General features: G+C 48.0%; 1 protein-coding gene across 2 annotated transcripts in view; it reads right to left on the bottom strand.

The window, feature by feature from the left end:
- The window catches only part of PI4KA (phosphatidylinositol 4-kinase alpha), a 155,162-nt gene that overhangs the window by 128,691 nt on the left and 11,441 nt on the right, over positions 1-15,030 (bottom strand). For both annotated transcript variants that reach the window (XM_024240188.3, XM_054543085.2), the window contains exon 2: positions 3,443-3,559. In XM_024240188.3, the coding sequence (XP_024095956.3) occupies positions 3,443-3,559 (117 nt within the window). The remainder of the gene's footprint in view (positions 1-3,442; positions 3,560-15,030) is intronic.

A 15,030-nucleotide genomic window follows, 5' to 3' on the forward strand; every position in this document is an offset into this window, starting at 1 on the left:
GCTCTTCTCAAGTTGAGCATCAGACTTTATAGCCAACTTTAGCCCAGTGAAAAATTTTACTTTCCTCTAATTTCTGAACTAGCCAATCAACACCAACATATAGCTTCATAATCTTCCATCATTGGCTTTTGGAGCTATTTCCTTATTTACAGCTGTTCCAGTTAAGGATTAGATGTGCTCCAGAGAAGAAGTGTGCTCTAGAGAAGAGGAGTACTATTTGATGTTTTGAAATGCTGACAAACCACATAGTAGTTTCAAAAATATGGCTGCAGCCAGGCATAGTGGCTCATAGTGGCTCACACCCACAATCCCAGCACTTTGGGAGACCCAGGCAGGTGGATCACTTGAGCTCAGGAATTCGAGACCCAGGTGACCAACATGGCAAAACCCTGTCTCTACTAAAAATACAAGTATTAACTGGGTGCAGTGGCACGTGCCTGTAGTCCCAGCTACTCGGGAGACTGGGGTGGGAGGATCGCTTTAGCATGGGAGGTGAAGGCTGCGGTAAGTCAAGATTGTGCCACTGAACTCCAACCTGGGCAAGAGAGTGAAATCCTGTCTCGAAAAAAATTAAAACATAAAAGCATGGCAGAAGGTGGCTGGGTGCGGTGGCTCACACCTGTAATCCCAGCACTTTGGGAGGCCAAGGCAGGCAGATCACGAGGTCAGGAGATCGAGACCATCCTGGCTAACATGGTGAAACCCCTTCTCTACTAAAAATACAAAAAATTAGCTGGGCATGGTGGTGGGCGCCTGTAGTCCCAGCTACTTGGGAGGCTGAGGCATGATAATGGCGTAAGTAAACCCAGGAGGCAGAGCTTGCAGTGAGCCTAGATGGCACCACTGCACTCCAGCCTGGGCGACAGAGAGAGACTCCGTTTCAAAAAAACAAAACAAAACAAAACAAAAAAACAACAAAAAAAAACATGGCAGAAGGCATGCAGCTTCCACCTGGCTCTTTTTCAGGACATTTGCCCTGGAACCTAGACGCTATGCTGTGATAAGACCCATGAATGAGACTTCAGGTGATTCCAGCCCCCAGCTTTTGAGCCACCCCAACCGACGCTAAATGGAGTTAGTTGAGCCCTGTCTAAATTGCAGATTCATGAATCAAACAAAAAGATGTATTAAGCACTAAGTTTGGGGGGAGTTTGTTATACATAATAGATAACCAAAAACAAAGAACTTTATCAAAAACAAAAGTTTTTTCTCTAAACTATAAAAAGGAACTGGCTAAGACATCTGTCGAGGATCCTAGTGTACTGACAGGAACAAAACTCCATAAGGGCTGAACCACATGGCCTCCTGCAGAGGAAGTGGCTCCAGATGGCTCTTTCCTATATAAACTGTGATGACATTAGCAGCACAGGGTGAGTAAAACCACCTCAGCTCCTCTGGCCACAGCTGCTACCATGGTAGCCCACTGCTGGGACCGGAAGGAGGTCAATGCACAGCCCATCCTGGAGGGAAGCAAGGAATATAAGCGCCAGGTAAACCAAGGTGGTCCCTAGGGCTTTCTCAGGGGGCTGGCAAAGCATGCTAGGCTTCTCTCCTAGTATATACGAGGCCGGTGGGCTGCCCTGCATATAGGCAAACTCTATGGTCCAAGGGACAACATCACATGCCACCTGGAACCCTGCTAGTCCTTACCCAGAACCTGAATGACACCAAAAGTAACTTGTGCTCATCTATTTGTTGTCATCTTAAGAAGTCTAATACAAGTACAACACTTTCAGGACTTACAGGTAAATCTATCAAGAAACGTGTTTGCCAAAGATATTATCAAGTAATCCACATTCGAACAACGACAGTTTCTTATAAATTTTTTTAAAATTATGTTTTGCCCTTTATAATTCATTTTATATTTATGTAGGATATGGTAAACAGAAAAAACTGGTTTTCTTTCTTTTCACATTTATAAATAAACAGGCAGGCTGTGTATGGTGGCACATGCCTGTAATCCCAGCACTTTGGGAGGCCTAGGCACGAGGATCACTTGAGACCAGGGTTGGAGATCAACCTGGGCAACATAGCAAGACCCTCATTTCTACAGAAAATTAAAAAATCATGCCAATGCCTATAATCCCAGCTGCTCAGGAGGCTGAGATGGGAGAATCCCTTGAGCCCAGGAGTTCCAGGCTGCATTAAATAATGACTGTGCCACTGCACTCCAGCCTAGGCGATAGAGTGACACTCTGTTTCTAAGACTAAATAAATAGATAGCAAAAGAAAAGCCAAAATGCAGCTTATGTATCTAATTTTGGTTTTTTATGTAACCTTGATCAGGTAACCTATTTAATTATTAAAATACTGCTCTATAATTAAAATTCTTATTTGTTTCAAATGTACAAATACTGTCAAAATATTAATGCTTATTACAGCAAAATTTCCAGGAGATGGAAGCAACCTTTTCTAGATAAATATTCAAATATCTAACATCTTTATCTACCTAACACAGCATAATTAACTTGGAATTTAGAAACAGTATCTAGTAATGATAAAAATAAATAAATAAAAGATTCAATATCCAATGATCAATCATTTGTTTAAATTGCTTTGGTAAATATAAAAATACACATACACAACAGTCACACTATTTTTTTGTTGGAGCTACAGGGCTAGCTTTTAAGTCCCTATTAAAAGGTACACTGAGACCAGGCATGATGGCTCACACGTGGCTCACACCTATAATCCTAACACTTTGGGAGGCAGAGGCAGGTGGATTACCTGAGGTCACGAGTTTGAGACCAGCCTGCCCAACATGGAGAAACCCTGTCTCTACTAAAAATACACAAAAATTAGCCAGGAGTGGTGGCTGGTGCCTGTAATCCCAGCTACTCAGGAGGCTGAGGCAGGAGAATCACTTGAACCCTGGAGGTGGAGGTTGCAGTGAGCCGAGATTGCACCACTGCACTCCAGCCTGGGCAACAAAGCAAGACTCCATCTCCAGAAAAAAAAAAGATACACTGATATATACTCTAAAAGTTTATATACATCATCGCCAATTTTGAAAAAGATGATATTATATCAAAATTACCTAAAATGATTTTGTCCTTTTGGAAGGAGAAATACAATACCCCTGAGTCTGACTGATGAGCATTTTACCTGAGCTTGAAAACCAAACCTACCCTGGAAGGCATACAATTACTTCTCAAAGCATTTTAACTTACTCTGTGGCACATAATAACAAACAAACAAACAAAAAAACACTTTTTTTACAACATAATATATGCACACAATTCTAAAAAACTCAAATTTTCTAAGAAGTTTTACATTAGGAAGTCTCATTCCCACCTTGTCCTACTCTCTCCACTAACCACTTTGATTAGGTCCAAATGTATTCTTCTAGTAATGCTTTAGGTAAATATAAGCAGATACAAACTTAAACACTCACTACACCCCCTTTTATAATGAAGAAACTTTTAATTTCATGAAGACTTACCTGAAGATCAGATTCAATCAGAAAAATGCCCAATGCAATCACTGCATCTCTCCGTCTTTCATCTAACTGGAAGATCCCATGGAAATCCACTGGACACATGCAAAGAAGCTTTTGGACCTACAAAATGAGACCCCCCAAAAACAGCTCTACAAAATAGAAAACCACATTCAAAATAAAGCAAGCTGAGTGCAGTGTCCAATGCCTATAGTACCAGCTATTCAGGAGGCTGAGGTGGGAGGATAACTTGAGTTGGGAGTTTAAGACTAGCCTGGCCAACATAGTGAGATCCTCTCTCTTAAATAAATAAAAATAAAAAATAGGCCAGGTGCAGTGGCTCACACCTGTAATCTCAACCCTTTGGGAGGCCAAGACAGGTGGATCACCTGAGGTCAGGAGTTCAAGACCAGCCTGGCCAACATGGTGAAACCCCGTCTCTACTAAAAATACAAAAATTAGCCAGGCGTGGTGACGCGTGCCTATCATCCCAGCTACTTGGGAGGCTGAGGCAGAAGAATCACTTGAACCCAGGAGATAGAGGTTGCAGTAAGCCAAGATCGTGCCACTGCACTCCAGCCTGGGTGACACAGCAAGACTGTGTCTCAAAAACAGACAAACAAACAAACAAACAAAAACACTGCCATAAACCCCAAAGAGTCCATGTAACCAATAAGTCATATTTTTTTTTCAGTTAAAAGATCACAGGACATCTCCAGCTGCTGAAACGATTGTACACATGCCCCTCAAAACACATAAACTCTGAGTAATATGAGCTGAAGGTTAAAACTGTGTATACTCAGAGGGGGTAAGACACAATGGCTAAAGTTTGCATTTTGGTGTTAGGACAGTCTAAGTGGGTGTTCCCACCCCTTGACCAAGAACAGGTTACCCAAACCAACCTGCAGTAACAATGCCTCACTGACTCTTTTAAAAAATCAAATGCATGGCCAGGAGCGGTGGCTCACGCCTGTAATCCCAGCACTTTGGTAGGCCGAGGCAGGCGGATCACGAGGTCAGAAGTTTGAGACCAGCTTGGCCAATATGGTGAAACCCCATCTCTACTAAAAATACAAAATGTAGCCAGGCATGGTGGCGAGCGCCTGTAATCCCAGCTACTCAGGAGGCTGAGGCGGGAGAATTGCTTGAACCCAGAAGGCGGAGGTTGCAGAGAGCCGAGATGGCGCCACTGCACTCTCCAGCCTGGGCGACAGAGCAAGACTCCGTCTCAAAAAAAAAATTAAATGTGTGAAGCAGTTGGGACTGAGCACAGCACATAGTAAGTGCTCAATAAACATTATCTATTGTTACTGGATATGCTAGTGGAAGGCAAAAGCAGGCAATGAGATTTAAAGAATGCTGATTAACGAGTCAACACTGAAGCACAGGGAAGAAGTGGCCCTATCAAAGCCTATGTACTTTGCTCTGTCCTGTGCAATACTTTATCAATACCCTGCACTAAAACACAGAAGATACATTCACTACAAACCTGGCAGATGAAACTAACGTGCTAGAAGACAGCACCGAGACTTGAAAACTCGTCAAAATTGGCATAACATCATTATTTCTCCAACAATAGTGCCTGAAACACAACTTTTGATGTGATCAGGGAGGGCCTCTCTAAGATGGTTCCTTAAATTGGGATCTGATCAAGAAGGAAGCCAGGACAAATCAGGAAAGGCTGCTGCTGCAGCAGCACAGTGGAAAAGAGGAAGCAAGGAGGCCCAGGAGTTCAGGCCCAGGCAGAGAAGGTCCCCAGAGGGCCCCACAGGCCAGGTCAGAAGCCTGAATTGTATCCTAATAACAAACACATGAAGGCCTTAGGGCATCAAGTTTAGAACTGAAGTCTAGAAGAATCCCTCTGGCTGATGCACAGAAAATGGATTTTGGAGGACAAGAGTGAAAACAGAGACAGGTGAGGAGACCCCTGCAGCAGCTGAGGCGAAGATGTTAGCATGGCAGCAATCGACGAGTAGAGACAGAAACAGACCAGTTCAGGATATGTTTTGGAGGAAGAGTTAACAGGACTTGATGATGGACAGGATATGGAAGCAAGGGAGAGATTACTTTAGTTGCCTCTTTACCACAACTAGAAAGTATCCAGGCCAGGTGCAAGGCTCATGCCTGTAATCCCAGCACTTTGGAAGGCCGAGGCAGGAGGATCACTTGAGCCCAGGAGTTTGAGACCAGCCTGGGCAACATAGTAAGACCCTGTCTCTACAAAAAAATAACAAAATTAATCAGCTATTGTCAGAGGCGTGTGAACCAGACCAACTCCATCCTGAATAGGGGCTGGGTAAAATGAGGCTGAGACCTACTGGGCTACAATCCCAGACAGTTCAGGTATTCTAAGTCACAGGGTGAGACAGGAAGTCAACACAAGATACAAGTCATAAAGACCTTGCCGATAAAACAGGCTGCAGTAAAGAAGCCAGCTAAAACCCACCAAAACCAAGATGTCTGGTCTCAAACTCCTTATCTCAGGTGATCCGCACACCTCGGCCTCCCAGAGTGCTGAGATTACATGCATGAGCCACCACACCTGGCCACCAAGGCTTTCTTTTTTACATAAAGCATAAGCATGGATTTCCTCTCTCAGGCCAGGTGCCCTGGGTTGGGCTCTAACAATATCCCAGGATCAGAATTCAGCATCATCAACACAGTTTAGCCATACTGCCAGTGCAGCTGTCACTCCACCCAGTAAAAAGAACTGAAGGCAGCATTTTTTACCATCCTCAATTCCTCTGGACTGCCAGGGCCTCCTCTCCTTCAAATGCCCAGAGGGGCTCTGGGGTACTCTGACTTCAGACCTTCCTCCCCTATCCCCACTCAACTAAAAACATTTAAATAGAAATAATCTGTGACCATTCAGAAATTACTTTAGAAGCTAGGCATAGCTTTAAATGTGAAGCGAAGATACCAAAAAGAACAACTAACTCAGAGATCCATGTAATGATTCCATGATTTATGCACTACACTTGCATGGTAGGCAGAATAATGGCACCTCAAAGATGTCCACACCCTCAATCCCCTGGAACTTGTGAATATGTTACTTTACATGGCAAAAGAGACCTTCCAGATCTAATTAAATTAAGAACCTTGAAATAGAAGGATTATCCTGGATTATTTAGATAGGCCCAGGGCAATCACAAAGGTCATTAAAAGGAGAAGAGAGAGGCAGAAGAGGGAGTCAGAGTGATGTGAGATGGGGGCTTGGCCAACCATTGCTCCCTTTGAAGATGAAGGAAGGGGCCAGGAATCAAGGAATGTGGGCAGCTCTAGGAGCTGTAAAAGGCTTGGAAATGATGGCTGGGTGCGATGGCTCATACCTGTAATCCCAGCACTTTGGGAGGCCGAAGTGGGTGGATCACCTGAGGTTAGGAGTTCAAGACCAGCCTAGCCAACATTGTGAAACCCCATCTCTACTAAAAATACAAAAATTAGCCGGGCATGGTGGCAGGCCCCATGGCAGGTGCCTGTAGTCCCAGCTACTCGGGATGCTGAGGCAGGAGAATTGCTTGAACCCAGGAGGCAGAGGTTGCAGTGAGCTGAGATTGCGCCACTGCACTCCAGCCTGGGCAGCAGAGCAAGACCCCATCTCAATATATACATATTAAAAAAAAAATGAAAAAGACTTGGAAATGAGTTCTCCCCTAGGGTCTCTAAAAAGATACATAGCCCTGCCATCACCTTGATTTCAGTCCAGTGAAACATAGGTTGGGTTTCTAATCTACAGAACTGTAAAATTATAAACGTGTTATTCTAACAAGTCTGTGGCAATTTATTTACAGTAGTAATAGAAAACTACTGTAATTGGTCACAGGTAATTAAACAAAACTCAGAGCCTACTGGACTGCCTATCAAGAAAAGTACCAAACTGAGTAATCAGATTACAGGCAATAGGCCGGGCACCGTGGTTAACACCTGTAATCCCAGCACTTTGGGAGGTTGAGGTGGGCGGATCACATGAGGCCAGGAGTTCGAGACTATCCTGGCCAACATGGCAAAACTCCATCTCTACTAAAAATACAAAAATCAGCCGGGTGTGGTGGCCTGGGCCTATAATCCCAGCTACTCGGGAGGCTGAGGCAAAAGAATTGCTTGAACCCAGGAGCTGGAGATAGCAGTGAGCCGAGATTGTGCCACTGCACTCTCCAGCCTGGGCCACAGAGCAAGACTCTGTCTCAAAAAAAAAAAAAAAAAAAAAAAAGGAGGCCGGGCGCAGTGGCTCACGCCTGTAATCCCAGCACTTTGGGAGGCCAAGGCGGGCGGATCACGAGGTCAGGAGATTGAGACCACAGTGAAACCTCATCTCTACTAAAAATACAAAAAATTAGCCAGGCGTGGTGGCATGCGCCTATAGTCCCAGCTACTTGGGAGGCTGAGGCAGGAGAATGGCATGAACCCAGGAGGTGGAGCTTGTAGTGAGCCGAGACTGCGCCACTGCACTCCAGCCTGGGCGACAGAGTGAGACTCCGTCTCAAAAAAAAAAAAAAAAAAAAATTACAGACAATATTTATTTCCTTCTTTATTCTTTTCTGTATTTCCCATATTTTCTATAAAAAATATTGATAACTTTAGAATCAGAAAAAAACACGGCCAGGCATGGTGGCTTACGCCTGTAATCCCAGCAATTTGGGAGGCTGAGGCAGGAGGGCTGCTTGAGCCCAGGAGTTCAAGACCAGACTGGGCAACATGGCAAGACCCTGTCTCTACAAAAAATTTTAAAATTAGCCAGGCACGGTGGCATGCCCCTGTAGTCCTAGATGCTCGGGAGGCCGAGGAGGGAAGATTGCTAGAGGATCACTTGAGCCCAGCAGGTTGAGGCTGCAGTGAGCTGTGATCACACTACTACACTCCAGCTTTGGTGGCAAAGCAAGACCCTATCTCCAAACAAAAAAAAGAAGAAAAAGAAAAAGCAGCCCTCTCCCTCTCCCTCTCCGGTCTCCCTCTCCCTCTCCGGTCTCCCTCTCCCTCTCCGGTCTCCCTCTCCCTCTCCCTCTCCCTCTCCGGTCTCCCTCTCCGGTCTCCCTCTCCCTCTCCCTCTCCCTCTCCGGTCTCCCTCTCCTTCTCCCTCTCCGGTCTCCCTCTCCCTCTCCCTCTCCGGTCTCCCTCTCCCTCTCCCTCTCCCTCTCCGGTCTCCCTCTCCGGTCTCCCTCTCCCTTCTCCCTCTCCGGTCTCCCTCTCCCTCTCCCTCTCCCTCTCCCTCTCCGGTCTCCCTCTCCCTCTCCGGTCTCCCTCTCCCTCTCCCTCTCCGGTCTCCCTCTCCCTCTCTCTCTCCGGTCTCCCTCTCCCTCTCCGGTCTCCCTCTCCCTCTCCGTCTCCCTCTCCCCTTTCTTTGGTCTCCCTCTCCTTCTTTTTTCAGTCTCCCTCTGTTGCCGAAGCTGGACTGTACTGCCGTGATTTCGGCTCGCTGCAACCTCCCTGCCTCAGGCTCCTGTGACTCTCCTGCCTCGGCCTGCCGAGTGCCTCAGATTGCAGGCGCACGCCGCCACGCCTGAATGGTTTTTGTATTTTTGGTGGAGACGGGGTTTCGCCGTGTTGACCGGGCTGGTCTCCAGCTCCTGGCCTCGAGTGATCTGCCTGCCTCGGCCTCCCGAGGTGCTGGGATTGCAGATGGAGTCTCGCTCACTCAATGCTCAATGGTGCTCAGGCTGGAGTGCAGTGGCGTGATCTCGGCTCGCTACAACCTCCACCTACCAGCCTCCTGCCTTGGCCTCTTAAAGTGCTAAGATTACAGCCTCTGCCCCGCCGCCACCCCGTCTAGGAAGTGAGGAGCGTCTCTGCCTGGCCGCCCATCGTCTGGGATGTGAGGAGCCTCTCTGCCCGGCCGCCCCATCTGGGAAGTGAGGAGCGCCTCTGCCCGGCCACCATCCCGTATAGGAAGTGAGGAACGTCTCTGCCCGGCCGCCCATCGTCTGGGATGTGTGGAGCGCCTCTGCCCGGCTGCCCCGTCTGGGAGGTGAGGAGTGCCTCTGCCCGGCCGCCACCCCATCTGGGAGGAAGTGAGGAGCACCTCTGCCCGGCTGCCCCGTCTGGGAGATGAGGAGCACCTCTGCCCGGCTGCCCCGTCTGGGAGGTGAGGAGCGCCTCTGCCTGGCCGCCACCCCGTCTGGGAGGACGTGAGGAGCGCCTCTGCCCGGCTGCCCCATCTGGGAAGTGAGGCGCGCCTCTGCCTGGCCACCCCGTCTGGGAGGTGAGGAGCGCCTCTGCCCGGCCGCCACCCCATCTGGGAGGAAGTGAGGAGCACCTCTGCCCGGCCGCCTCGTCTGGGAGATGAGGAGCACCTCTGCCCGGCCGCACTGTCTGGGAGGTGAGGAGCGCCTCTGCCCGGCCGCCCCGTCTGGGAGGTGAGGAGCGCCTCTGCCCGGCCGCCACCCCGTATGGGAGGTGAGGAGCGCCTCTGCCTGGCCATCCCGTCTGGGAGGTGAGGAGCGCCTCTGCCCGGCCGCCACCCCGTCTGGGAGGAAGTGAGGAGCACCTCTGCCCGGCCGCCCCGTCTGGGAAGTGAGGAGCGCCTCTGCCCGGCCACCCCGTCTGGGAAGTGAGGAGTGCCTCTGCCTGGCCGCCACCCCATCTGGGAGGAAGTGAGGAGCGCCTCTGCCTGGCTGCCCCATCTGGGAAGTGAGGAGCGCCTCTGCCCAGCCGCCACCCCGTATGGGAAGTGAGGAGCGCCTCTGCCTGGCCACCCCGTCTGGGAGGTGAGGAGCGCCTCTGCCCGGCCGCCACCCCGTCTGGGAGGAAGTGAGGAGCACCTCTGCCCGGCCGCCCCATCTGGGAAGTGAGGAGCGCCTCTGCCTGGCCACCCCATCTGGGAAGTGAGGAGTGCCTCTGCCTGGCCGCCACCCCATCTGGGAGGAAGTGAGGAGCGCCTCTGCCCGGCTGCCCCATCTGGGAAGTGAGGAGAGCCTCTGCCCAGCCGCCACCCCGTCTGGGAAGTGAGGAGTGCCTCTGCCTGGCCACCCCGTCTGGGAGGTAAGGAGCGCCTCTGCCCGGCCGCCCAGTCTGGGAAGTGAGGAGCGCCTCTGCCTGGCTGCCACCCCGTCTGGGAGGAAGTGAGGAGCGTCTCTGCCCGGCCGCCCCGTCTGGGAGGTGAGGAACGTCTCTGCCCGGCCGCCCCATCTGGGAAGTGAGGAACACCTCTGCCCGGCGGCCCCGTCTGGGAAGTGAGGAGCGCCTCTGCCCGGCCGCCCTGTCTGGGAGGTGAGGAGCGCCTCTGCCCGGCCGCCCTGTCTGGGAGGTGAGGAGCGCCTCTGCCAGGCCGCCCTGTCTGGGAGGTGAGGAGCGCCTCTGCCCGGCCGCCCCATCTGGGAGGTGTACCCAACAACTCCGAAGAGACAGCGACCATCGGGAGCGGGCCATGAGGACGATGGCGGTTTTGTTGAAAAGAAGGGGGGGAAGTGTGGGGAAAGGAAGGAGAGATCAGATTGTTGCTGTGTCTGTGTAGAAAGAGGTGGGCATAGGAGACTCCATTTTTGTTCTGACTAGGAGAAATTCTTCTGCCTTGGGATGCTGTTGATCTATGGTCTTTCCCCCAGCCCTGTGCTCTCTGAAACATGTGCTGTGTCAACTCAGGGTTAAATGGATTCAGGGCGGTGCAAGATGTGCTTTGTTAAACAGATGCTTGAAGGCAGCATGCTCTTTAAGAGTCATCACCACTCCCTAATCTCAAGTACCCAGGGGCACAAACACTGCAGAAGGCCGCAGGGACCTCTGCCTAGGAAAACCAGAGACCTTTGTTCATGTGTTTATCTCCTGACCTTCTCTCCACTATTATCCTATGACCCTGCCATATCCCCCTCTCCGAGAAACACCCAAGAATGATCAATAAATACTTCATAAATAAAAAAAAAAAAGAAAAAGAAAAGAAATACAGAATATACCCAAGTTCATGTGCTCCACTGATATGCTTACCTGAACTGCAGGCCTAAGGATCACTGACAACTCCCAAACATAAGAAGAAGTGTAGGTATAAGGCCAGGAGAGGTTGCACAGATGCAACCAGCAAACGTTCACTTTCAGGCAGGCCATGTGTTATCCTATTCCTGTTTTACAGGTTAGGCAACTAGGTCCAGATAAGTGCACCTGAGGCAATAGGCTCCTAACTAGACCTTCCTTCTCATTTTGTCTCTTCCTACTGCAATATTTCCACTTCTGGTTCATATGCCTTCAATGGTTCCCCATTGCCCAATGAACACTCAGCGCACACTCCCAGCCCCAAAACTTCTCTCATAAACCCAGGCCGCTATGTATCAACTCTCATTTCTCCCTGCCTTGCCTTTTCCATGGTTTTGACCCATCTGAAACATTTTGTCCAACCTGCCCTATCTCCCCGATAGAAATTCAACCCATCCTTCCAAGATCCATCTCAACTGTCTCAAGCCTCTCAAACATTTTCCAGACCCCAGCAACTTGACATAATATCTCCCATCATACCTCTCAATAGCTCACACAGAACTCTGTATTTCTCAAGATAATTACCTTCCTGATATCTTACAGTTACTTGTATACTTGTCCTCTCACTGCAGAGAAGCCTGTGACCTCCTCATCACTCCACTGCACCCTACACATTTCAGAACTTTAACAACTACTTAGTGGAACTAAAGCGGCCAAGGTCACAGACATTTGGTAAGGTGAGGAGGAAAGAAAAGAGGTACAGGGCTACTAGAAAGTAGGGTTTAACTACACTGTGATACTTGTCATATAGTCAGTACCAGGCACAGTGCTGCCATGCAGTTGACACTGAACAAGTATCTGCTGCCTCACTCAATGAATGGAGGGACGGATGGAAGAACTCTCAAATGAAGTAATATGTAATGTACAGTCACTCCCTCACGAGCGTTACAATCCAGCAGGAGTTACAAAACTAATAAAAATAATACAACTAGCAAATAACACAAGTCAGAAACTAAATGACAGAGGGCCCTGAAAGCCTGGAGCAAAATGCTCTTGGAAACTGGGACTCTTATCAGAAAGACATCTGAAGAGTTGAACCTGGGTCCTATAGAAATCGTCACACCCAGTTCTGGTGGGTGCCATTCTCCAAATAATGACAGCTAACCCATATTGAACATTTATCATGTGTTCATCTATATTATCTTATTTAATCCTCACAACAGCTCATTAGGTAGCTATTATTAATCATCCCCCTTTTACATATGATGAAACAGACACAGAGAGGTCAAAGTCCTAATGCAGGATAAAGCATTAACCCTATAGTCTTTGAAAAAATGAAAAGAAAAATAACATCAAATGGCTTTTCAGAATCAGAATTTTACAATAAACTAGCAAGCTGTTTGTTTTTAGGGGTCTTAGGGGGAGTGGGTCATTATAAAAAGTCATTAAGCCCAAAATCTGACCACGATGGCCAGGATTATTCCCATTTACAAAAAGGATCCAGAGGGGTTCTACCCACCACTTTCAAAAGGTTGTTAAGTCAATGGACCACAGGGAGGCAATAGATATGACTGACTTAGACTTTGATAAGAACTCTTGGCAATACTTTAACCCAAGGATATTAAAAGACAGGTATCTCAAAGATGTGAATTTTGACTGCCAAGGTAAGGAAATGCTAAACCAAGGAGAAAATAAGATTCAAGGAGAAAATAAGTCTGGATGACTGGGCAGAAAATTGCAGATGAGAATCAACCATAACAGAGGGTATTTGTAAGGTATTTAGGTCAAAATAAAGCTACAATAATAGCATTATAAAAGTTGGATAATTAAATGATTTTTTTAAAAGAGTACTACTTGTTATTTAAAACCTCTGGGAACTGTCTTTCTGGAGAAACAAAATTCCCAGAGAACAAAAGACTAAGATTCAAGTATTAATGGTATATTTTTCTGTTAAAACCATTTGTAATTGTCTTTCTCAAATGTCCCTCAGACAAAAAATATTGAACATAAGCTGATATTTTCAAAGTGACTCAGAGCTATCATGATAAACAAAGGTGACTGTGACATGATATACACGGACCTACAAATGTAAATGGAACAGCACCTGCTCCTACAAACACCCTGGATCAAAATTTCATTAGAGATGTGCTTTTGAGCTGAGTGCGGTGGGAAATGCCTGTAATCCCAGCTGCTTGGGAAGCTGAGGTGGGAGTACTGCTTGAGCCTAGGAGTCAGAGGCTGCAGTAAGCTATGATCGTGCCACTGCACTCCAGCCTGGGCAACAGAGCAGAATCCTGTCTCCAAAAATGCAAAATAAAAAAGATGCTCTTTGGTCATCTGTAGACAGATTCATGACCTTCTAACAAACAAATTCAGCAAGGTTACAGGACACAAGATTAAGATATGAAAATCAGCCGGGCGCCGTGGCTCATGCCTGTAATCCCAACACTTTGGGAGGCCGAGGCAGGTGGATCACGAGGTCAGGAGATCGAGACCATCCTGGCCAACATGGTGAAACCCTGCCTCTACTAAAAAAAAAATACAAAAAAATTAGCCAGGCTTGGTGGCGGGTGCCTGTAGTCCCAGCTACTCGGGAGGCTGAGGCAGAATGGCATGAACCCGGAGGCGGAGCTTGCAGTGAGCCGAGATCGCGCCACTGCACTCCAGCCTGGGCAACAGAACAAGACTCTATCTCAAAAAAAAAAAAAAGAAAAAAAGAAAATCAATTGTATTTCTGCAAAGCAGCAATGAGCATATTAAGAAAACTATTCCATGGTTAATTTCATGTTATATGAACTTTATCTCAATTATTAAAAAAAAATAAAGAAAAACACTAATGCAGGAACAGAAAACCAAATACTGCACGTTCTCAATTATAAATGGGAGCTGAATGATGAGAACACATGAACACACAGTTGGGGGGAACAATGCACGCTGGGGCCTGTGAGGTGAGGGGGGAGAATATCAGGAAGAATAGCTGTCAGGCACAGTGGCCCACGCCTGTAATCCCAGCACTTTGGGAGGCCAAGGCGGGTGGATCACTTGAGATCAGGAGTTCAAGATGGGCCTGGTCAATATGGTGAAACCCCATCTCTACTAAAAATACAAAAATTAGCCAGGCGTGGTGGCGAGCGTCTGTAGTCCCAGCTAATCAGGAGGCTGAGGCAAGAGAATCTCTAGAACCTGGGAGGCAGAGGTTGCAGTGAACTGAGATCACCCCAGTGCATTCCAGCCTGGGCAATAGTGCAGGCTCAAAAAAAAAAAGGGTAGGGGGCCAGGCGCGATGGCTCATGCCTGTAATCCCAGCACTTTGGGAAGCCGAGGTGGGTGGATCATAAGATCAGGAGTTCGAGACCAGCCTGACCAACATGATGAAACCCCGTCTCTACTAAAAATACAAAAAAATTAGCTGGGTGTGGTGCAATGCACCTGTAATCCCAGCTACTCAGGAGGCTGAGGCAGGAGAATCACTTGAACCGAGGAGGTGGAGGTTGCAGTGAGCCGACATAATGCCACTGCACTCCAGACTGGGCAACAGAGCGAGACTCCATCTCAAAAAAAAAAAACAAAAGTTATAGCTAATGGATGCTGGGCTTAATACACAGGTGATGAGAAGATCTGTGCAGCAAACCACCATGGCACACATTTAACAAACCTGCACATCCTGCACATGATCCTAAAATAAAAGTTGAAGAAAA

The sequence above is a fragment of the Pongo abelii genome, chromosome 23 (genome assembly GCF_028885655.2).
Source record: "Pongo abelii isolate AG06213 chromosome 23, NHGRI_mPonAbe1-v2.0_pri, whole genome shotgun sequence".
Classification (NCBI taxonomy): domain Eukaryota; kingdom Metazoa; phylum Chordata; class Mammalia; order Primates; family Hominidae; genus Pongo; species Pongo abelii.